At 32.7% G+C, this 25,530-nt stretch overlaps 3 protein-coding genes and 1 pseudogene across 3 annotated transcripts; 1 reads left to right on the top strand and 3 right to left on the bottom strand.

Moving 5' to 3' along the window:
• Window positions 1-302: 302 nt before the first annotated feature.
• On the bottom strand, window positions 303-2,903 carry LOC120139129 (uncharacterized protein At4g28440-like). The gene is made up of 3 exons (XM_039154453.1): window positions 2,798-2,903; window positions 1,991-2,218; window positions 303-723 (listed from the first exon to the last, which is right to left on the bottom strand). Exons 2-3 carry the CDS (start codon window positions 2,208-2,210, stop codon window positions 533-535), a joined length of 411 nt encoding a protein of 136 aa, XP_039010384.1. The 5' UTR covers window positions 2,211-2,218; window positions 2,798-2,903; the 3' UTR covers window positions 303-532.
• A 1,097-nt stretch (window positions 2,904-4,000) lies between these two features.
• LOC120138797 lies at window positions 4,001-6,535 on the bottom strand. The gene is made up of 6 exons (XM_039154207.1): window positions 6,506-6,535; window positions 5,911-6,387; window positions 5,671-5,806; window positions 5,201-5,520; window positions 4,886-5,089; window positions 4,001-4,237 (listed from the first exon to the last, which is right to left on the bottom strand). The coding sequence occupies exons 1-6, from the start codon at window positions 6,533-6,535 to the stop codon at window positions 4,001-4,003; spliced, it is 1,404 nt and encodes a 467-aa protein (XP_039010138.1).
• Window positions 6,536-13,380: 6,845 nt separating this feature from the next.
• LOC120138788 (transcription factor ABORTED MICROSPORES-like) lies at window positions 13,381-15,339 on the bottom strand. The gene is made up of 8 exons (XM_039154200.1): window positions 15,285-15,339; window positions 15,059-15,135; window positions 14,804-14,935; window positions 14,560-14,628; window positions 14,362-14,471; window positions 14,020-14,245; window positions 13,675-13,872; window positions 13,381-13,569 (listed from the first exon to the last, which is right to left on the bottom strand). Exons 1-8 carry the CDS (start codon window positions 15,337-15,339, stop codon window positions 13,381-13,383), a joined length of 1,056 nt encoding a protein of 351 aa, XP_039010131.1.
• Window positions 15,340-16,753: 1,414 nt separating this feature from the next.
• On the top strand, window positions 16,754-18,700 carry LOC120138780 (annotated as a pseudogene).
• Window positions 18,701-25,530: the final 6,830 nt, after the last annotated feature.

Here is a 25,530-nt window from a genome sequence, read left to right as displayed (position 1 = left end):
TTATATACTAAAATCAATTAAACACCAAAACAAAAAAAAACCATACACCTGCTACTATGGATTTAACTACAGTATAAAAAGATAGTCTATATATTTCAACCGTACGGACATGATAAAATACTGAAAACTTACTTGGAACACAATTTTTAACATGATAAAATACACATTACACAACCTATTGGGTCTGGTATGACGTGTGTAGGCACGCACTTTTATTACAATCTTCTTTAGTATAATCTAAAAGCCAAAAACACAGTTGAAAAAGTAACAAATGAAAGTAGGTTCCGAAAGCTACCAATTTGTACCTCAAAAGTTTACAGCCATCCCCATCTGTTTGGAGTTTCCAACCAAAAGGTTCTGCTGGATTTGATGCAATGGGCAAGAAGCAACTTCAATGTAGATTTTAAAACTTAACTTCCACGAGCTCTGAAAGATTAGACTCAGAGTACCATGTTTCCGGATTAGATTTTATTCTTCGGGTCACGGATATAAAAAGCAAAGCAAAGACCGTCCCAAGGTGGGTCTATGGAGGTCATTCTTCAACAATATTGACCAGTTCATATTCAATCAGTGACAGGTTGTTATCTTCCTTCACCGCAAAACTAGCGGGTTCAGCAACCTCAACACGACCCCATTTGTCCACTGCAAGCCTCATCGATCCTTTAAACATGTCAATTTTTGCGTTGCGAAGCGTTAGGGTAGCACCTTCTTTCATTAAGTCCACTATAAAAATAAATAAAAAGATGGTGTTAGTTCTGATTAGCACAATAATTTTTGAAAAAATAAAGCATGTTCTACCACCTTCGCTTTCGGATGACACTGCATAATTAATAAAATATCATAGCACAGAAACCTTGAAATGATTGCCAAAAACATATTTTTAATCTCTATTGGGTGAGATTTCATATGTATAAAATTTCTGTGAAAGCAAAGGATTATTGAATTCCATCATAACCGTAGGCAGCTGAAAGAATTTGAACACTTTTACGAAATTTCTATGAGCTCAAAAATATATATCTAATAAAGTCTAACATCATAATTGACACAATATAACATTTACATTTGATTAGATAAATATGGAATTTTGGCACTGAAATCTCTACAGAGAATTAAACATGAAGGCTTAGCCAAACGAAAATGCTTGTAGAGATATTTCACTCTTTCATTCAGCAACAACAAACTGAAATTATTCCATTCTTAAAAATATGTGCACTAATCTTTCTTAATATTTAACTGTAAACAAGCTAGCTCTGGAACTATAGCAATAACAGACCTAAAACAGGTGAAGGATGGTAAACAGACAAAAATCTCATCTTGGATATGTGACGACAAGTACTGGGAACAAAAGATCAAATGAAAAGCAATTGAATCATCATTTTATGCATAATAAATTTGGAAGGTGCATACCCTCAAAATTTGCAAACTTATATCCAGCTACGCTATTGGAACCTTTGTTGCTCCCATTGTTAATTTTCTTGAAGTATTCGTGTCTGATACACGAGTAAAGGATACAAGCTCTAAAGATCCTCGAAATACATAACCCTATCTGATACTTACACCCAAATCCGAGCAACATTAATATAACCACTAATAAGCTAATAAGCTGTAACAGCAAAAACCAAAACTACCATTTAATGCATTCCAATACAATCTTAGCCACTTAAATAGACATCCTTGTCAGATATACTGTGTTAAAGGAATTTTATGAGATCCAAATCTTCATATCATTTCTTCCATGACTTCAGCTCTTTAACCACATGAAGCTAATGCTGCATTACTTGTCTAAAATAGAAAGAGGACCATAATACGGAAAGCAATGAGCGATAGCAAAATTTCCCAAGAGAAAATACAATCAAACATAAAATAAGTAAACGAAAATATGAAAGTGCAAAACATATAAAATGCATGAGAAGTGCAACCACAAATAATAACACAAGCAAAACTACAATTGGGACCAAACCGAGTAAGGAGAAGATCACAAACAATAAACCTTGTTCATTTCTTGCAGTAAAGATGATCATTCCAGTCTCGTCTCCGACCAAAGATTCTGCAATTCGCATTTGACGTACTTGGGGACCATCAGGACGACCCTTCTGCAGTACCATCTTTGTATTGACAACCTTGACAGTAAGAGTATGGCCACTAGTCCCCGGGCGAAGTTGGTCCACCTGGGTGAAAATAGGTTTTCTCAACGTCTTTGTTTCCGCCATTTCAATACCTTCAGGGGAGGAAACACATATAGATAATAAGCCTACTAAAAAAATACCAAAAAAAATACCACTAAAATAAGCCTCTTAAGCATGGAGACGCGGGAACTAAAGAATATTACTACATTCCAAATTTAATTATTTTCAAATCTAAACAAATAAACTTAAATGAGTGAGAAAACTTATTTAAAACTCCAAATTGATTTTTAACGAAATTCATGATCCAAACAGTTATTTAAAAAACTGTTCAATTTAGCATCCAAAGCCAATAGTATGGTCTCTGCAACTTGAATTCCAATCTAATAGGACAACACAACTCTAATAATAACACTAATTTTAACAGAATAGTAAAATCCCTAAAACTTACAGATTTTGATACACAAACAGAGATATCAGATAATAACATGAATGAAATCTAACGAATCAAACTCCTGTAATTCTCCTTTCAGATAATTCCCCAGAATGGTAACAATCGTTGGCAAAATTTCACGCACAACAAAATACAACGGGAAAAAAAAGAATCGCATATTGGGCATCAAAAAATTCGAATAACGATTTGAGAGTTAGAAAAATTAAGGTTTTGAAATTACCTTCTGAAGATTTGGAGAGCTAAACCGAATCTGGGATTAGAGCTAACGGAGAGAGATTTGACAAGACACCTCGTAGTTAGCGTAGTCGAAGTATTCTCTTGAAGGAAATGTTTTCCAATCAATATCCACCGTTAATCTCCGATAGGATTTTGCAAATCAAAATCATACACGTAATCCTATTTTATCGAAGTCTACATTTACCCGTCCAGTTAAGTTGGTAAAGTTAACTTTGTAGTTATGGGATCGAGTCTTATGGTGAACAATTCATAATTCTGACTGTTGGAGGTCTTCCATAAAATTGCTCTCAACCCATTGGGGGCAGCTTACTATTTTTCCTCCCCCTCACCCTATTACATATGAGAATAGGGTCAACTAATTTTCTACATTTACCATAAACCAAAATTTATAACGTTTTATCGAAATTTCTAAAATTACACCTAAATTTTTAACATTTTAAATATTAATATTCATGACAAATATTATCTCAATAATTTTTTTTTTGGATAATTCTATTTTCATTACCTAAGAAAACAAGAAACTTGCTATATAAAACAACAAATTAGCACTTGGAGTGCAAACAACACAAACAACACAAAAACAATAGTACAAGTTCACCCCAACTTAAGAGATACCATATTTTAAACAGAGGGAGTCATTTCTCATATCAGTTCTACTGATAGTCCAACCTTTCAGCCGTATTTTGCCTCCAAACAACCTGTTATTTATCTCATTCCAAATGCCATACACATGACCAGTCCAAGCAAGTCTAAACACTCTCACAATGAGAGACTTTCCTTTAAAGCAATGAACAGCCCATGCCAACTCCCTATCTCAATTGCTAACTCTATGATTTACACCACATAAAATAAGGATAGCACCCCACAACTCCCTCGCAAAACCACAATCAAAGAACAAATAGTCTCTAATCTCAGCCTCGATACCACAAAGCATGCACTTGTCATTTTCTACATTTAATACCATGCTCAAAAGCCTTACCCGAGTAGGAAGTCTATCTAAGATAGTCATCCACACAATGATGTTGTGCTTTGGGATACGCCTTGGAAACCAAACCAGATTATGCCATAGGACCTTTGGAACCTTAATGCGCCTATCCTTCCAAATCTGCCCCATTTTAAGGTCTCTATTCGGACCAGCAAATAGATGACAAATAGCAGGCCTCAATTTCAAAATACTTTTGAAGCTTCAACTGGCATTAATAGGGATACTCATCTGCCAAAACTCAGCATTCCTAGTCACATAAGTACGAATCCAAGCCACCCAGAGGGAACCTTCATTAGCCAATAAGTTTCTAATCAATTGCACAATACATGCTCTTTCCCATCCTCCTATATCTTTTACACCCAGTCCCCCTTCAGATTTCACTAAACAAACCTGTCTACAGTTTACCCGAGCACCCTTTGCAGGCAAGTCAGACCCCTTCTAGAAAAAACGAGAGCATAACTGCTCAATCTTTCTAATTATCACTTGTGGTAGAATAAGTTGTCTACACTAGTAATTTTCTATGCTGAATAAAATAGCACGACCAAGTTGCAGCCTACCAGCAAAGCTAAGATGTCTATTAGCCCATAAATCCAACTTTGCCTTTATTTTATCAATGAGGCATTGGCAATCCTTCACAGCAAGTTTTCTAGTTACCAAAGGAACACCCAAATATCAGGGAGTTTTCCCAATTTAAATCTAGTAATCTCCTTAATAGCATCACACTGTTCATCAGAGACCCAAGCTATGTATATCTCACATTTGCTAGCATTTAATTTCAAACCCGACATGGAGTAGAAAATATCTAAAACAGTTTGCACTCCAATGATAGAATCAATTTAATCTTTGCAGAAAATAAGCAAATCATCAGCAAACAAATATGTGTGATGCCAATCCTTTTACACTTAGGATGAAATTTAAAAATTCCCCTCGAAGAAGCCACATTCAGTAAACTAGACAGAACATTCATAGCAAGGAAAAAATATACGGTAAGAGAGGATCACCTTTCCTTACACCCCGAGCACCCCTAAAATAACCAACTAGGTTGTCATTAAACACTATAGAATATCTGGGATTTGTAAAACATACCCAAATCCAGCCAATGAACTTCTCAGACAGTCCCAAAGCATGCAAGATAAAACCTACAAACTCCCAGTTTAGAGAGTCAAATGCTTTTTGTAAATCAATTTTTAGAGCACATCTTGGGGATATATTTTTCCTAGTGCAACCTCTAACAATCTCTTGAGCAAGTAGTGCATTATCTACTATACTCCTCCCTTTCACAAAAGAAGTCTGGTTCATGGAGATCATACCAGGAAAAACAACAGATAATCATCTAACTAAATTTCTAGTAACAGTCTTGTAAATCACAGAGCAGCAAGAAATAGGTTTAAAATCCCTAACCATACTCGGGTTAGGCACCATTGGCGCAAGAACTATAGTCGTTGCATTTAAAGAATTGAGTAAAAAAGAGTTATCAAAACAGTACCTGATGGCAGCCTTAAAATCATCCCCCACTATAGGCCAATCTCTTTCGAAAAAGTAAGGATTATAGCCATCCGACCCAGGGGATTTGTCATTCCCTTGCTCCCATATGGCTTCCTTTATCTCAGCATCAGAGATTTCCATGCATAAAGCATATGTAGCACCCATAGGAAAGGAGTAATCAAGAAGATCTTTAATCATTCTGACATTACAACCCTTCACATCCAAGTCAGCCACACCTAATTGGTTTTTAAAAAATTTAATCACCTCGTTAGACATGTCATCAAAAGTATCAAGCCTAGTTCCATTTTGATTATAGAGAACCCGAATTGTGCTACTCTTCCTCTTGCTAGCCACTATAGAGTGGAAAAATTGAGTTCATTGATCACCATCTCTAATCCAGTTCACTTTTGCCTTTTGCTTATAGAAAAGCAATTCTACCTTCTCAAGAACTTCCAATTCCCACTTAACTTTCAACTCAGCATTAATATTGTTGCCAGCAATATCGGAATCCAAATTGGTCAACTGAATTTTTATCAGTTACTCTCTCTTTTTCTTTACCTAACCCAAAATGTCATTAAATTGAACCCTATTAAGCTCTTTAACCTTTTAAGTTTTTGAAAAATAACCTGAGCTGGATTCCCTACAGCCAGGGCCTGCCAAGACTCCTCAACTATATTCATAAATTTAGGATGCATCACCCAAAAAATGAAGAACTTAAATGGCTTAGGTCTAACTACAGGAGCTTCTTTGTGCAGCCAAACTAAAGCAGGGCAATGATCCATTTCACCTGGAGCTTGAAATTCAACATCTGAGTCAGGAAATGTGTCGATCCATTTCGAATTTACAAGTACGCGGTCCAATTTACGTGCCAGGTAAGTTTCTTGCAGTTTGTTCGACCAAGTAAATAGAGGACCAGTAAAAAGATGATCGAAAAGCCCCAACTCCTCCACACAGTTTTGAAAATCAGAAATATCAGCATTTGCTCCAGCAGTAACAGGAACCGAACTTTCCTCAGCTTTTAAAATGACATTGAAGTCCCCTCCTATCAAACAAGGCATAATATCACCATACTTTTCATAGAACTCAGTTGATTCCATAGTTTCCTGCGAATACCTCCCACATTAGAACCATAAACCACAGTTATCCAAACATATTTTCCATCAAAAGTGCCCTTGATAGAAACACTTTGGTCAAATACAAAGCAAACAATACAACTCAAACCTTTTTGCCAAATGACCCAAATACAACCATTTACAGCATGGTTGTAATTGCAACAAAAATCCCAATCACTAAACCTCTTATTTTAAAATTTCCCCTGATTTACCCTCTTTTACTCTTATATTGAGATTTCTGATGGTTCAAAGATCCCGGACCATGTTGATGTGCTTTTGTGTGATGGATCAGTGGTTTGGATTAAGGTTATTGTACCTTGGATACATATTTCTTGAGTTGATTGTGGTCGATTTGGACATTTAGGGAAGTATTGTCCTCAGGAGAAAAAGGTTGAACAAATATGGAGGGTTAAAGGTTCTGTACAGGAGGTTAATCAGGATGTTTCTGTTAGTAGTGGTGAGGCTGTAAAATATGTGCTGAGCACTGGAAATATTACTGGTGGAAATATTTCTATTGATACAAACTCTTGTGCAGTGATAGATTCTAATGAGATTCTAATGCAGCGACTTGCACTGGTAGGGATAAGGCTTGCTCTGGTGAGGAGATTGTGCAAGAGACCAAACAGGCTGGTCATGAGGGAGTTATCACATTAAATCCTGAGTATGGAAGTAATCCCCCACTTAAGAGAGGGAGAGGCAGACCATCTAAAGAGGGTGGTAAAACTACTATGGGAGGATCGAAAAATAAATTTGAGATACTAAACTCTGTTGATCCTGAAAGTTTGATGGGATTGCCTACTGAGAATTCTAGTAGAAAGCAGAGAGGTGATTCTCTTGGAGTGGCAAAGATAATTCAATATGTGAAGCTAAAGAAGAAAAAACATGTTGAAAAAGTTAAAAAGATAAAGGATAGAGGTGGCGCTTCTTCCTCTTCTATTTTATCATGTTAGTATATTTTTGGAATGTGAGGGGATTTAATAATCATCTCAAGCAAGGAAAGGTGTTGCGCTGAGCTGTTAGTTGTCAAATTAATATGTTATCTTAATAATTAAAAAGATAATAATTATTATTTTTTAAGTATAATATCTACAGTGATATTTAAACATTTATTACTAAAAAATTTTACGGTGTATATCGCATATAGTAACGTATCAATAAAACGACATATCAAAACATAATGAAAGTAAATTTATCCTTATTATATAAATATTAAAAAGTATAAAGATTTATTAAAAATAATAATTAATTTTAATGATTTAAATTGTTTAAAATTAAGATTTTTAAATTATTTAAGTTAATAATGGTAATCACTAATAATCACCAGTAGACTTTAATTCGCCGCAGAACAGTCTACTACAAATCCAGCGTCGCCGTTCATTGTCGCCGTCGCGCAGCACCATTAGAAGGCAAGCAGTTGGCCAGTTTGGAGAATACAGTCCCCGTTTTGCAGCTTTACAAAAATATCCTAATCGCGTTTCCAGTTTTCGTTTGTGTTTACCCCGACTGCCGTCCATCCGTGTCTAACCGCCGGCAACTAACACGACAGAAATTTCTGGTTCGTCTCCAACCGCCTTCGCGTGTAAGTTCATCTCTCGCTTAACCGATCGTCTCTTTCATTTGCAGCGGTCGTCTCTTTCATTTGCAGCGGTCGTCTCTTCCATTTGCGGTTTGCACGATTGGATTATTAGGTTTGTTTTATTTTTGAAAGGTAAAATTACATTCCAACTCCATTATTTGTTTTTAATTTTGAATGATTAAATTACATGGAAAACCCCTATAGTTTCTCTCAATTATATTTCAGACAAACGTATATTTCTGTTTTAATAGACATAGCTAAATTACACTATCACCGTTTTAATTTAAATGGTCAAATTGCATACAAACACGCACACTTTCCCATGTTTAGATTTTAGACTTCTAGGTTTTAAATCTTTTATAATTTTTACTTTATTTTTACAATTGAGTTTTAATTTTCAACTTTATTAGTATCAAGTTAATAATTAATGAATAAATTAAAATATTAATATTATTGTTAACTAAAACTAAAGAATAAATTCGAAATCAATTATGCGCTGTAGACTCTTCCCATTATTGAATATTTAAAAGTTTTTTAAACATATATTATCTTAAAATAAATAATACTATTAAAATGTTTTAGTTTTATTTTATTAACTTAATTTCTAACACTTATCAAAATAGGTAAACATAAATAATATTTAATGTTTACCAAAATATTACATATGAATTCAAATTTTAATCCACAATGGAATCAGATTTTATTATAATTATAATGGTTAAAAATTATTTTTGATTAAGTTTATTTAAATAAAAATGTTATGAAATACAGATTCTTACTGATCAAGTTTGTTTTTCCATAAATATGGGACGTTTTTCCCAATAAATCACCGGTGATCGGTATATTTACCGATTTAACACCGATCAAATTATATTTATCGATCTAACACCCGTAGCAGTAAAGCGCACCCCCTGTCCCGCGATATACGCTGATTTGGCGTCACGTGAGTATAGCGCGCCCCTGATCCGCGCTATACCTAGATATCTAACACGTGGGGTATAGCGCGGTGCAGGGGGCGCGCTATACCCCTAAATACCCGCCCCTCCACATCCCAATCTTCCCTATAAATACCATCATCCTCAATCACTTTTATCACACCAAATTCTCTCAAATTCTCTAAATTTCTCTCAAATACTCTCTCTTTTTAAGGTATATTTTATAATATTTTTACTATTATGTATTTAATTTATTTAAGTATTTTAATTTATTTAATATTTTACTAATATAATTCTTTTGCATATATATAATGGAAGGCAGTCTACTTCACTCGGATGAAAATCATATATTCCTACACTTTGCTGATACAGTAACATTTTAACGTTTTAATTTAATTTAAATTATTAGTAATAATTAGTTGATTTATTTAATGTATGATTATTAGATTAAGAATTAAATATCTCGACACTTTGCTGATACGATAACATTTTAACGTTTTAATTTAATTTAAATTATTAGTAATAATTAGTTAATTATTTAATGCATGATTATTAGATTAAGAATTAATTTTTGTAATTATTTATTTTTAGGAGAAGGGGGCGCGCTATACCCCACGTGGAGCCAAATCAACATATAGCGCGGTTCAGGAGCGCGTTTTACTGCTACGGGTGTTAGACCGGAAAATATAATCTTACCAGTGTTAGATCGGTAAATATACCGATCACCGGTGATTTTTCGAGAAAAACACCTAAATATGGAGTATGATCAAAATACTTAATGATTTGTCAAAATGTACACATAGACTTAAATTCTAATTTGTAATTAAATTGAATTTATTGTAAATATAGTTATTAAAATTTATTTAGTGAATACATTTATTTAGGTTATTGCTAAATAGAAGGGTAAAGTACAACGAATGCAAAACAATTCCAACATGAAAATTTAAGAGACGTGAAGAAAATTAAAATCAAAACATTCGCTTAAATGTATGTTTCATCTTTCTATCAAAAAAAAATTAACAGCTATCAATAATCTTTATGTCTATATTCGAATCTATATGCAATATTAACAAAAATATTAAGATTGAGAGAACAAATTTAATAGATTATCCCACAAAGGTTATGAATGTATCGATAAATTACCCAACACAATACATATGATAACTTTTATAATTCATATACTTCACCATTTTTTTTATAAACGTACCAAATATAACTATGAAATATAATAAATTTTTCGTATCAATACAAACATTTAATCATAAATTCATACAATTCTAATTTATACAGGGATGGACCTAGGTAGGAATAGGTGGAACCGATCACCCTTAAAAATTTAAAATTATCATATATTTTATATTTTTTTATATATTTTCTATTGAAAAAATATTTTTGTCCCCTGAAATTTTATAAGTTTAAGTTTGTCCACACCTAACATAAAATCTTTTGTCCATACCTAAATATATATACAAATAGTCCTTTAATTATAAGGTAAAATATTTTTATTAATATTTTATTTTAATATAATAGCATTTAATATTATTAAAGATAAAATACATAAATAATCCCTTAATTATAAGGTAGTTTTTGTTGAATTTTTCAATTATAAAAGTAATAATCTAATTTAAAAGATAAGAAGTTGATCTATTTCTTTTAAAAAATTAACGAAATATGATATAATAATTAATAAAATTTACACAATAAAATTTTAATTATCGACTTTTATACATTTCTACAATTTGATCCTGATTTCAAAAAAAAAAAAAATTAACACTTCAAAATTACATCAATTTAGTACCTCTTCTAACTAATTTTTCTGTTTTTGTTATTATTATCTTCTTCACCGCGGCGATTACTGTTCTTTCATCGCGGCTGTTGACTGGCGGCGTTCCTTGAGTTAATTATGTTTCAATTAAAAAAAGTTTGTCGGATATTGTAGCTGTAATTTTGTTGGCTATACATTTTTCGGAACAAAATCATACTGAAAACCTACAAAAACAAAACAAAATCTCTTGAATCTGTGTTTTAAGTTATAGTTGCTCGCGGCAAAACTCACTCTTGGTTTTTGTTTTTGATCGTCTCACACTCGGTTTTGCTTTGATTTTGTTCAAAGGAATATGTATCAGTTATAATCAATAGTAATTTTAGTTAACTAATAATTCTTATACATTTTATCTAATTGAAAATTTTTAATTTGTGTATAACTGATGTTTTATATAATTATATACAATAAAACTTTATATTTATCCTAAATTTACATGTAACTCATATATTATGATAATATACTCATCAATATACAAATAATTTACCGTATGTATGTAAAAAAAATTTAAGTTTAATTTTGTTCTTGGTGATAGACGATCACGTTGACGATATCTGGGTTGATGATCCCACCTTTGGGAGTTGGGAGTTGGGACCTTTCCTTTCGCAGTTATTGATGAAAAGAAAAATCTTTGTATGTCTAGGAATGATAAACGGGTGGAGCAGCTGTAGATATTCTTTCCGTAGATATTCTTTTCCTATTTTTATATCTATCTAATATTTTTATATTTCTTATCTCCTACTATTTATGATGAGTAAAAATTTTAAATTTTTATCTACCCACACTTATACATTATTAAATTTATCCTCACCTCCACTACTCAACTGGATACACACTACCTATCTCATATCTCGTATGTACCATTCATACCCGTCAATACTCGTCAATTTAAGATAAGAGAAACAACGATCTTCAATTCTAAAAATGTTTATACCCTAACATTATGTTAAATAAAAAGTTATGTCCTATAAAATCTTAAAATTTACAGAATAATATCTAAAATTATATCTAAATTCATAATGTTTCAAAATTTATATGGTGAGTAGTTAGTGGTCGGGCGGATGCGATGCGGGTAAGCTCTCAAACTCATCACCTACCACTACTCACGGCGGGTATGACTTTTTACATCCACTAAACTTATACCTATCCCTACCCCAATTGAAGCGGATACAGTACAAAATCTATAAAATTGTACTCGTATGTCCTATCCCCATGTATGTCCTTTGAATAATTCATGGGTAAACTTAAATTTAATACCTAAACTATTAGTTTTATTTTATTTTAATATCTAAAATTTCATTTGTTTCAAAATTATATCTAACGTTTACTTTTTGTTTCATTTTAGTACCTCGTCGTTAAAAACTTAATAGGTGAGTTGTACGTGGAAACTTTTTTATGGGAAAATTACATCATTTATCACTCATATATCTTCTCAATCCTATTTTGGTCACTAAAGTTTATTTTTTTAATTTAATTACTTAGCTTTCAAATTGCTCATAATTTAATCACTCTAAATTTTCAAATATAATTTTTTTATTTTAATTATATATTAATAAAATAATAAAAAATATCATTTCACAAAAATTAGTATCAAAATTAATTAGAGTGATTAAAATAGGAGCAATTTGATAGTTATGAAAAAAATTTGAACTTTAGTGACCAAAATAAGAGTGAGACCATAGTTGAATGATGAATGATATAATTTACCCATATAGAATGCAGTTAGATTTTTAGTGGCAGGGTACCAAAATAAAACAAAAAGTAAACATTTGATTTTTAAACAAATAAAAATTTAGTTACTAAAACAAAACAAAACTATTCATTTATGTTTTTTTGCCCCTTATGTGGTCCATCCCTAGTGTCGGTCTATTCTTTCATTTGATTGTTGGGTTCTTGGGTTTCCTTCTACCAAGTTTTTTTTCATTTTTAGGAAGTGTTACGGTGCGAAACTCTTAATATACAACTAAAAAAATGTTATTAGTTTTGTTATTATTTAAATAATAAAATCGGTAAAAAATTACCTAAAACATTATCATTTCTACCTAAAACATCAATGTTTTTTTAATATTTTAGGTAAAATGCCCAACAATAACAAAACCGGTAGAAAAAAATAACAAAACCGGTAGAAATAATAATGTTTTCAGTAATATTTTTACCGGTTTTGTTATTTAAATAATAACAAAACCGGTAATACATTTTTTAGCCGTATATTAAGGCTGCCGCTCGTGATCATTTCCCCCATTTTTGGTTCATACGGTAAATTAACATCAAATTGATGTTTCCAAAATTGATTCTTTTTTGTAAAGATCTAAAATTACTTCGTTTCGGTGTTATTTGTCATATCATGATGTCGTCAATTATTTAATAGCTGAGTGAGTAAAGCATGAATAATTCGAAAGTTAAGTGATTAAATTGAAAATTTTTAAACTTCACTAACCAAAATAGGAGTGAGAAGATAGTTAAGTGATGAACGATATAGTTTACCCTTATTATATTTCTATAAATAATATTTATTTATTATTATAATATTTTAAATAATATAAATTACTAATAATATGTAATATTATTTTATATATTTAATATTAATATACTATTTTAATATATTTTTAAAAATATTAGTGATTTTGGCATGGTGGTGCAGATTGACAATGCTATTTATGGATATCAACTTTGAAAATGCTGAGAACCTTTTCATTAAACGTTGTGACATTAGCATCAATCACTTGAAGTCCCAAAGAATCTATGCCTTCCATCAACTTTGCAAAGCGACCTCTCTTGTGCTCATACTGGAGTTTAATCAAGAACTCTCTTTTTGTTATCTGGTTCACTTCTACATGTACCTGAGGAAAAGATTCAAGAACATAAGTTAAGTTGAAAGTTTTCAACCATGGAAACTTGTGAAAAAAGTAACAACAAAACTAGTGTTTAATTTCCATTTCGGTTACCTCCGTTTTTACCGTCTCAGTAACACTGGATGACACTTGTTTAGGCTTAACAGCAGAAATGTTGTCCTCGATTTCCATGAGTTCTTTTTCGAGTTTCTTCTTCTCCTGCTGCAAATCTTCGACGAATTCGATGGCATCCGTAAGAATAGCAGGTTTATCCATCAGCAAATTCGGAAACAACGATATCATTGGAGATGTCTAATAAGAAGGCAGAAGAGTGAAATGAACTCTGTTATCATGCTTATATGCAATGTTAGTTCAAGGCTAACCTCGGATATCTTAGGGACTAAAGCTCAGCTCGAGGAGCTGTTCATTTATCTTCTTCCTTCAGTTCCTCTCTGAGACAAAATTCTTAGAATTGTATTTCTCTTTCTCGGGCTGCTCGGTAGTTCGCATTCTGTTGTTTACGGACTCGTCGCGATCTGGAACAAACCTTGCTTGTTGCTCAGATACATTTTGGCTGCATCTTGGTCTCTTTGTTCCATAATGTGTGCCAATTAGGTGCTTGAATTTCTCGCCTTGAGACATGTAGGCAGAATCAGAAGCAAAGGGTGGATGTTCAATTGAAGGACTGGAACCACAGCATGATCCATCCAAGCTAAGACGGGAGCTCGAATACGATACCGGTGGAATTGATCCTATTCTCGATTAGAGGTCGACAAGCTAATGGAAAATGTCAAGTTATACCATCTGTCAAGATTTGCTTTTGTATAGCTTTCTGCACTTGTGAGTTCTGGTTTTAAAACTGCATTGCATTGAGATGTTACCAACTCTATGACGCTGTGATCTTTCGGTATCTGAATGAAAAAGGATGAATAAACATGTTTATAAGAAAGACAGTAATGGATTGCAAGGAAATCAATGAGAAAGGCCAAAGGATCTTGCATGATTCGAAGCAAAGAGCTCGATCAGACCGCCTAAAACCGGGATCAGAACTTGGGTTCCGGTCATTTCCTGTCCAAAACACATTGATCATATCAAAATATAGAAACACATTGATCATTTGGCAAAAATTATAGTTCAAGGAGAAAACATTCGCATATGTTGATCAAACTTAAACTACTGCCATTTCTATACTGACAAAATGTAAGAGAGTGGAAAGTACACACATGATGTGAAGACTGTGAACCAGAGGCATTTCCATAGCTAATCCAACTTGGCTGATTGGACATAGCAACATCTCCATGAATCCTGTTCTTTTCACTGTCATAAAATCAGAATACTTGTCTTTCTTTTTCTTGGATTTCCAAAACTGAAAACTCTATAATTTGAGAGAGCAATGTTGACCCACAATAGAAAGAAATGAGAAAAGGAAAGGGTGAGAGAGCTTCGCAAGCCTTTGATCTTATGGGATGTTGAAAATGAGAATCCCTGCAGAAGGGACCCTATGGCTTCTGCAATTCATCTTTTTCCTCTTTGACATCAAAACAAGCGCCGCTACAGCTTTTCCATTCGATAAACCTTCAACAAGAAACCAAAAACAAAGAAACTAAAGCTTCATTTGAGTCTCCAAAAGGGAAGAAAGAATGAATATGATATTTGGTTATGGTGATGAATGCTGTATCTAGAAGGATCATCACCCAATCTTCAAACAACACAAAGGTCCCAACCTTTACTATCAACAAATGGTCTAAGCCAATCCACTGTTCTGTCGAAACCTCTCATTGTCTTTATCACCCCTGAAAAAAAACCCCCAGAACTTACTGAAAATCGAAAAATAGTGGAAATATAAAAAGAAATGATTGTTATAAAGCTCAAGGGCAATGTTTTTTTTTGGTTAACCAACTAATAATGGAGGGATCATCTTAAAATTGGGTACAAAATCTGTGTCAGAGAAGCATCTGATGCTGGTAGGCACAGTGGCAGTGGCAGTGGCAGTGACAGAGAGCTTTTTTTACTTGTCTACTTGAAGAAATTCATGAGTCTTTATAACAACAAATCAACGACGGTACAAAGGGGTTGTCTCAAAAATGGCGGGTTAATATACGGTTTTGCGGTATATTAAAATATATTTAACAAAAGCAGCTTGTGACAGCTACCTCTAACTGCTCAGCCCCATCAGTATCCATATAGTACGCGGTATATGATATGATCACGCTATATGAATTTGATATAAATGAAACAATAAAAAAGATTTTACAAAATAGAATTTGATATAAATAAAACAATTAGTAAGATTTTACAAAACAAATAAAATTAAAGTAAGTATATTTGATTGGTTGGTAAATTGTTCATCTTTATTTTCTCCTATTTTTTGTAAGTTGAACCCTTTTTTCCTCTGTTTTTCTTCTTAATTTTTCATTGCAAGAGCTATTAGATTTCTGCTGGGATGTTCATTTTTGTTTCCGTTTCTGGGTTTTCTAGTCTCTGCCTTCATCTTTTGATTATAACGTTTTCAGGTTGTATTTGGGAATTTGGATTCCGGATTTTAGAATGGTGTTAATTCGATGAAGAAAAAGATATAAATGCAATTTGGGGATTTCTTGGATATCGATTTAGGGTTGAATTTGAAATTCATGCAGACATTTATGATTTTGAATTTAACATTTTTTTACAATCTATATAACAAATGAAATTCGAATATAGTGCTCAGAATTTGTCTCAAGGTTGTTTCATTTATGCTCAAATATTTTATCTTGCATTGCTTTACAGATTAGCTTCATTTGATTAATTGTTTCAAAGGTTTGTCTTTGGGGATTATTGCTAATTTTGTCTTATTGTAGGAGTTTTTCCAAGGTTTCCAAGTAAAATTATACTTTAAGAGATGTACTTCCATTTAATCAGCCGATGAAAAACTATATTGCTATGACTCTTCATTCTGCTTGAAGCATACATGTTTTGACCCCGAATTTGATGCATATTTAGACTATAGTAGGGTATATGATCCTCTTAAGACCTTTCCAATTACATGAAAAACTTGAAAAATATTGAACATACCTATATTCGATATCAACTCATGTCAAACACACTCACCAAATCCTAGTAATACAGATGAAATTGAAGGTGCACCATAATGTTCCTGATCCTACCTGAACGCTGAATCAGAAATATGATTTCTAAACTATACGTTTATCGTCCAAAATTTTAGAAATTTAGGAAGGATAAGAATACATCTTTTAACCGGTAATGGATTAACGTTTGCGTTAATATTCATACTTCACAGGTGAGAATGGAAGGGGAAAAAATAAGCATAGATATTCCCAGGAATAGAAAATCCAAGGTTCTTGATCCAGTAATTTCTGTCTTTCTTGTTCAACTTCCACACAAACTTCGAAACTGTCTTAAGGTTAGCCATAGCTCTTATGTTGCATGAATTTTTTACGATGCTGTGCTGATAGATCATTCATTGTTTTCTCAATTAGATTTTGACTGACAAATTCCCTTTTTTTCGGATACAGTCACAACTGAAGAGATTAGCCAAAGATGGTGGCAAAATAAAACATTTGAACTCTTTTATTGAGAAGAAGAACCGTTTATCTACCGGATTGCGGATCGATCGGGAGAAACAATTGGAAGCTTGGAGAGGAAATCCTTAATGGGTTAATCCACCTCCAGAAATAGAGGTAAAGAGAGGTACTGGAAATTTTATGGTTTTGTTCTCAAAAATGAAACATACTCATGTCAGACACATACCTATTTCTGACACTTGCATCCGAGTTCCGAGTAACAAAGCATGACACTTTTATAGTACTATTTCTTTCATATAGGCGACGTTGAAGAAAAAATTTGTTTCTAATAATAAAAGATAATTTAAAATCCAATATTTGCACCACATTGCTGTCATTTTACTTTCAGTTTTGTAAAGTACTTGAAATCTAATGTTATTTTCGGCAGGTCAGTGTAGGGAAAGGCTCTCTTTGCCACCTTAAAGCAACAGTCGATATTGGGTTGCCCCCAGATGAGGTGTATAACATCTGTACTGATCCTGATAACAGGAGAGTTTTCAAAAACGTTAAGGTGAGTGTTACATTTTCATCCACAATGATAAATCTGAAGTTATATCACGGTACGATTACCCCGTGTTGCTCTGAATCTTCATTTACTTTGAAGTACCGATATCTAATGCTCGTGGAAATGACTTAGCAACTACCCATATGTCGGAATGACATTCATATAGCTTCAATGTTTCGAGCAGTTTTAGAAATTTCCGGTTTTTATTTTAACGAGCTGATATTTGGATTCAGGAAGTGATATCAAGGAAGGTTTTAATCGATGAAGGTCAAAGACAGGTGGTCGAAGTGGAACAATCAGCTATCTGGAGATTCCTTTGGTGGTCAGGAACCATCTCGGTTCATGTTCTAGTGGATCAAAACAGAGATCACACGGTATGGATTTCCCCTAGTTAATTGACACGTATTTGGAATGATAATGGAGGTATTATCTTCCATGAATCGCTAAATACTTAGAAAACGTATTCTAAATACCCGTCTGAGTACTAGAAGTTTTGCCTGATTGCTTTTGCTTAAACTGATCTTGTTCGGATTACTCAATGCATAAGTTGTTTGCAAAGAGATTGTGCAAGGTTTACTAGTGGATAACCCTTAATTCTAATGATCATGGTTAACAGATGAGGTTCAAACAAATGAGCAACGGATTCATGCAAAAGTTTGAAGCCTTGAAGGTTACTGGCGAGTCGAACCACTTTTCGTGGACGAGAAAATCTGTTTTCTTTTCAAACCGAAAATGTTGTCAGAGTATTGTTCATGTACTGGAGGTAAAGGAAGACCAACTGATTCAACCAGCCATCGCTCCTCCCCCACCCATTTCTTGGTATCTAAGCGGAATACCTGCAAAAACCACTGAGATGCTGATAAATGATCTAGTTGCCAAAGCCGACAGAATCAAGGGCAGATGTGACTCGGAAATTTTGGACAAGGAGCTTTGGTTATCAAAGAAGATAAACGAACATCATTACCAACACGAGCAAGTCTGTGACACTAAAGAAAGATGGAAGTCTCATCGGAGGAATCGGAAGTTGTTGCAGCGTCTTAAGAAGCTGTTCACAGATGAATCCTCAAGTTTTTGATTTGTTCGAATTCATCTGTATTTTGTTGCATCAATATCATACGAAATTTGTTCACTAACATTGTAATGATTTCTCCATTTGGACATTTGTAACTCTTTCGGATTTTAAGCAGTGTACCAATCTTTTTCTTCCTACACATATGACCAGTGATTACAGCGAGAGGTGCCAATCAGGCTTATTTGGGCGGCTTTGGCTTCGGTTTTTTGGGGTTTTGATTACTTTGGGTTTAAGTCTTTATGGGTTCGAATTTGTCTAGGTTCGGAGTTGGTTTCGGTTGAGATTTTGGTTTGGGTTCGGGTTTGTTTTCCGATAGATGTAATTTATATAATCTATAATATAAAAGTATATGATTATAACTTAATTTATTATTATTATTAGGTGAACTTTTGTTTTAAAATTGTAATATAATAATTTAATCATATTTTTATTAAAATTATTTATCTATGGCTAGGGCAAAGCAACAACCGAGAAAACCGAAAAATCGACACGAACCGAGTAAAACGGTTCAGTTCGGTTCGATTTGGTTTTAAACGGTTCGGTTTTCGGTTCGATTTAAAGGCTTCATTTTTTTGATTCGGTTCGGTTCGGGTTTTTCATATGGAACCCATTTGTTCCATACTGAGCCGAATAGGCAATTTTTGTAAAAAAATTATAGTTTCAAATGATTTTTTCATTGAAAAACCGAAAAACCGAACCGAACCGAACCGAAAAACCACCCGAACCGTTAAAAAAACCAAACCGAACCGATAAAACCGGTTTCGGTTTTTTCGATTTTTTAACTATTCGGTTTCGGTTTAAATATTGAAAACCGTTTATTTCGGTTCGATTCAATTTTTGGTAAAAAACCGAACCGAACCGAACCGAATACACCCCTATCTATGGCTCATAGAAGTTCAAGAACCTATTTTACCATTCAATAACACAAATATAAAAATATCGATGAAATAATTAATACATTAAATGATATGAGATATACTAAAATATTTTTGGATTCTAAAATCTAAACCTTCATGATATTTTTGGATTAAAGATATCAAAATCTGGGAACTAAAGGGCGAATCTTTTGATTTTTGTGAGGAAATTGGGGCGATGCCAAAGAGTTGGTGGAAAAGCTGAAAGGGAAGCATACAAGTTTCAGCTCAATAAAAATAATTTCAATGCATGATGTTTTGTACCTATACAATCTCGAAGATCCGGATAAATGATGGCAGTGATGAATCTAAAAATATTTTTTAGGATTGACATATATATGTTAACAACATAAATTTTTTAAATAAGATGAGTATAAATAAAATTTTAGAATGAGTACCGTCCATAAAAGAAAATAACTAATCGAAGAAAACTCAGATTTTAGGATAGTAACAAAAAATTTCAGGGTGGTTTGTGAGATTGAGGGGCGCCAAGGGGTTTTCTGGTAAGGGAATTTGAAGAACTCGGCAGTGAATGATCAGCGTAGGGTGTCGGAGAGGGTATTGTTTAAGTGTGCCGATGTCCGATTGGGTGATTTAGGGTGATGATATTCGGGAAACGAAGTTCCAATATTGTTAACAACATGATTTTTCGATAACTTCTATTCGTTTGCTCTTCAAGAAATTGTTCACCTGATTGTGCTTGTTGCTTTCTTTTTTTAGATTACTTCTAAGTGAAAACAAAAAACTGTTGTTGGAAATCGACTCTATGTTTTCATGAAATTGTTCACCTGGTTTAAGGTATTATACGACGAAGTATCTCACACTTAATCTATAACATATAAGATCTTAAAGGGACATTACAGAAGAAAGTATCTCACATTTAATATATAATTTATAAGACCATATCGTAGTTTCCTCTGCTTTGTGCACAAACTAAGTCATACTCATGTTTTTATGCTATAAGTTTAAGGTCCTTACTGGGTGTATAAATGAGTTTATAGTTTAAGGAAACCTACTTATTTTAATGTTCAGATGAGAGTAGTGGTCATATTTTCAAAACATAATTTTTTAAATAAATTTTACCTAAGTGCTTGATATATGTACGTTTTTATACACCTTAATGAACACATTAAACTTTTTAGTTCACTATTTAATTTTTAACCTTTTCAGATATTACCAAATAATAGGAGGATTGATCATTCCTCACTTTTGTACCATTATACATTTATATATTCTTTTTTGTTTAATTTTGGTACATGTGTTTTTACTATTATCTTTATATATTTATATTATCAGTATTTGTGTTGAGTACGTTTTTATATGATTTTTTGATGATGGTATATTTATATGCTTATCATTGTGGACTTTACTCAATAAATATTTTATGGGATATGATATTTGATTGATTGGAAATGGACTTAAAGTCTAAGTCGGGTCTAGGAGGCTACGTCTTCGTTTGATTTCTTATAATGAAATTGATGGATTTGGTGTTTTGGTGATGATTTAATTGTGTTGCAAAAGATAGAAGAAAATAAATTAAAGAAAGAAAAATATATGATAACTAAAATGTTGAAAATTTAAAGTAATAATTTAAAATGTCATGTCATTCAATTTTTAGAAAAACAGTTGAATGTTAAAAAAACTAATAAATAAAGTTTAGTGGATAAATTAAAAAAAATTAAAATACTGAGTAAAATAGGAAAAAGGTAAAACTCACTTAATAAATTTATAATTTACCCTACTTGTTTTATAGATGTTCAAGGATTAAGTTATCTTATTAATATTACTTAAGATTTTATAGAAAAATTTAATTAAGATTAAATAGTAAAGAATTTGAATTTAGAGAAAGTATTTAAAGAATGACCCACCGACATTCAGACAATCAACTTTTTAACCCCGTTATGTGAGATTGTCTCAGAAAAGACGGACTAATATACGATGTTATCAGATATATTAAAAGATATTTAATAAATTCGATTTAGCGCAACCGAAAATGTTGAGTAATAATAATGTTGTATGTGGAAATCATGAAGAAATATTAAAATATTTGGCAACCGGTAGACTTAGCTTGTCGGTATGTATCGATATAAAAAATGTATCGATCCATAACAATTTAACAGGTAAAAATATGACCAAACCAGTTTAATTATGACAAAACCGGTAAAACGCTACCTAATATGTTGAAAGTATCGATTCCATTGAAATAAGTATCGACACTTTTGGAATTTAAAAGAGAAGCAGTAATAGCTCCTATAAAGTGTCGATACTTTATAAAAATGTATCGATCCATAACAATATAACAGGTAAAAATATGAAAACAGGTATCATTATGACAAAACCGGTAAAGCGCTACCGGATATGTTGAAAGTGTCGATACTTTAATATAAGTATCGACACTTTTGGAATTTAAAAGAGAAGCAGTAATAACGCCTATAAAGTGTCGATACTTTATAAAAATGTATCGATCCATAACAATATAACAGGTAAAAATATGACAAAACAGATATCATTATGAAAAAACTGGTAAAGCGCTACCAAATATGTTGAAAGTGTCGATACTTTAATATAAGTATCGGCACTTTTGAAATTTAAAAGAGAAGCAGTAATAGCGCCTATAAAATGTCGATACTTTATAAAAATGTATCGATCCATAACAATATAAAAGGTAAAAATATGACAAAACCGGTCTCGAAATGACAAAACTGGAAAAACGCTATCGGATATGTTGAAAGTGTTAATACTTTAATAAGTACGCGTAAAATATTATCGATACTTTTTAAAGAAATAGGTAAATATCCTATCGAAAGTATCGACACCTGACATAAAAGTATTAATACTTTGGTAATTATATCGATTAAATATAAATAACATATCCGGTTAAAATATAAAGGATATTACTAAATTTCCTCTAAAAATAGATAGAACACGGCTGAGTTTTTGAGAAATCGAAGCGTAATTGTTGCTGCATTTCAGAAGGCGTTTTTAAAGCGAAGTTTGTTTGTTTGTTGTTGTAGTCGAATTGAAAAGTACGTTATCGAAACCCTGGTTTTTTATTATACAGTAATAGGAAATAGGGGTATTATGTGTTGTTTGGGGTTTTGGAAGTAAATAAGCATTTGAGACCGATTATAGGTAGAAAGTGATATTCTAGGTAGATGATAAATATCGATACTTTTATTAAATATTATAGGTAGAAAATGATATTATATGTTGTATAAATGTGCCGATATTTAGAGTATTGGGTGTTCCCATTTGTTTGAAGGAAATAGAGATTATGGTTTTTGGGTTTGATTTGGGGATTTCGAATCGAATCCAAGAAGGATTTGTGACCGATTATATAATATTATAGGTAGAAAATAAATATGGATATCTGTATATAATATTATATGTAGAAAATGATATTGTAGTTATCGATATTTGTATATTGAATAAAGTGTATGTAACCAGTATTTGATTTGATTTGCGTAAACTGATATATGAAGGAAAAATGAAGTCAATGGATCTTGCAATTGTTGGTGGCGAAGATGACTTTGAAATTGAGGCCGAGAGTCGAAAGCAACCAAAGGGTGGATATATGTACTTCTAGTAAGTATCAATGTATTATTATTATTATTGTTGAAATGGTAATTGGATTAAAGTATTTAAAAACTTTAAATTAATTACAAATTTTAAATTTTGACAGTATGACCGAGTGCCAAAGGATGAAGGATGCTGGTAATCGCATCGGTTCGGTATGTAAAATAAAATTGACATTGAGTATTATCTAGCGTTAATGTATTGATTAAGAAACGTTTATGCTCAATATTAGGTGAAAAACGATGTGTTGGAGAAATGGAAGTCGATGAGTGATGCTGAGAAGGAACTTTACATGAAACAGTCAAAGATGGATAGTGAAGAATACAAAGCTTGGAGGAAAGCACATGAAAAGAATGTATTTATTAAACTTCTAAATACTTTGATAAAAGATATATAAGAAAAATAACATTATACATTTTTAAAAAAATGTAAGAAGTGTCGACAAGGTGAAACATAAAAAGAGTGAATTCATTAATTGAACACCTTAAGGAGAAGGAGTAATTGAAAGAAATGGGGTTTGGATCATTGATAGGAGTAAGGGATCGACCAATTCGGAGGGAATTGTTTCGATCCTTGGTGTAGCAATTTGATGTCCAACAATGTATTGCTAAATATGGTGACTATTCATTTCCTCTGGGGGTTCCATGTGCTGCAACCGTCTTGGGGGTAGAAAATGAAGGTAAAAGTGTTGTAGAAGTCACTAAGAGTAAGAACTGGAAAGCACTTGCCTCCAAATATGATTTGAAGCAGAAGGTGACATATACTTAACTTGAAGAGAAAATCAAAAGTGGATCTTACCGGGGGGATGACCTGAAGGCCCGAGTTCTATTGTACCTTGTCGGGTTCTTTCTTTGTCCAACGGGTGATACATCAACGAGCAAGGACAATATGAAGATGATTTGCGATGAAGGCTTGAAAGGTGAATTCAATTGGGCTGAATATGTCCATTTGAGATTGATTGAATCAATAATCAACTTTCAAAAAGACAACTAAAGATACCTCAAAGGGTGCATAATAATCTAAGAGGTAAATGATTTAAAGAAACTTTTGTTTTTTTATATAAAATGCTAGTATAGTTATTATATAAAATTATAAATTTTATTATAAATGCAGATTGCACTGTTCGATTTTTGGTCGGGCTGTAATAGTGTGCCAGCATATGAAAGAAACAGAGTGGCACACATCCGTGTATGGGGGAAGAAAAGGTGGTTAGAGTGATGGCGAAGTTGAAGTTGGACTGATAGAGGAAGCAAGAAAGGGAATGTAATTAAATAATATTAAGAATATAATCAATGTATTAATATTGTAATTTAATTTTGAAGGTTATTGGTAAGGAGGTAGAGGTGGTAGAGGAGGAAGTAGAGGCAGTGGATGCAGTCGACATAGTGGAGGAAGAGGAGAAGGAATAAGAGATGGTAGTAGGGGGATAACAGTGAGGGAAACAGAGTAAATTCATATTTTGATGTTTGAATTGGCGGATGTAAAAAAATTCCTTTTTGATATTTTGTAAAGACAATCAAGAGCCGAAGAGGCAACTGAGAGGCTTAAGGGGGAAGTGGGTGGAAAAATAGATGGAGTGGTGAAAGAAGTTGTGGAGTTGAGGGGTGAAGTTAAGATGGTGATGGGTGAAAAATTGATGGAGTGGTGAAGGAAGTTGTGGATTTGAGGGGTGAACTTATGGGTGTAAAGGGAGTGGTTGAGAAAAACTTAGATGAGGGAAAAATGAAGGATGAAATAAAAGAGATGAAGAGTTATGTAGAGGAAAAATACGTGAATTGAAAAAATATGAAGAAGAAAAGATGGAGGAAGTGAGGAGGAAGGATGTGGATGTGATTTATACACCGGAGAGTGTTATAGATGCAGATTTGGATTCAGAATGTCATTCACCCAAGAAGAAAAGGCAGAAGTTAAGCTGAATAAAAGAAAACTTAATTTGATTTTTATTATGTTGTTGTGACAAAAATTTGTATGCAAAATTGTAGGTTGAAAAAGCGGAAATTCCAAGCGGAATTGGTGATTACAAAGCTGCAATGTGTGATTATTTATGGAATAGTGGGTTAGAATTGTCGTAAGTGAAATATATTGTTTTGTGAGTGATATTTAAATATTTCGTTACAAAATATTAATCCTAATACTTTATACAGATGTGTTGTAATCGCAATGGGAAATCAATTCGCTAATGTATCCGACGTTGCAACGTTGAAGCTATGAAATCGATAAGCAGTGCGATAATTAGAAAGTAAAAAATGTTAAAACCTAGTGAATATGTTCTGATTGTTTAATTTTTTTTGTTAGGTTATTGATTTGGTCGGCTGGACATTAGTTTACGACTCAAAAAAGTTA

Source organism: Hibiscus syriacus, unplaced genomic scaffold (assembly GCF_006381635.1).
Source record: "Hibiscus syriacus cultivar Baekdansim isolate YM2019G1 unplaced genomic scaffold, ASM638163v2 tig00002237_pilon, whole genome shotgun sequence".
In the NCBI taxonomy this organism is placed as follows: domain Eukaryota; kingdom Viridiplantae; phylum Streptophyta; class Magnoliopsida; order Malvales; family Malvaceae; genus Hibiscus; species Hibiscus syriacus.
The sequence above is the reverse complement of the archived record's forward strand: the minus strand, read 5'-3'. Positions and strand labels throughout refer to the sequence as shown.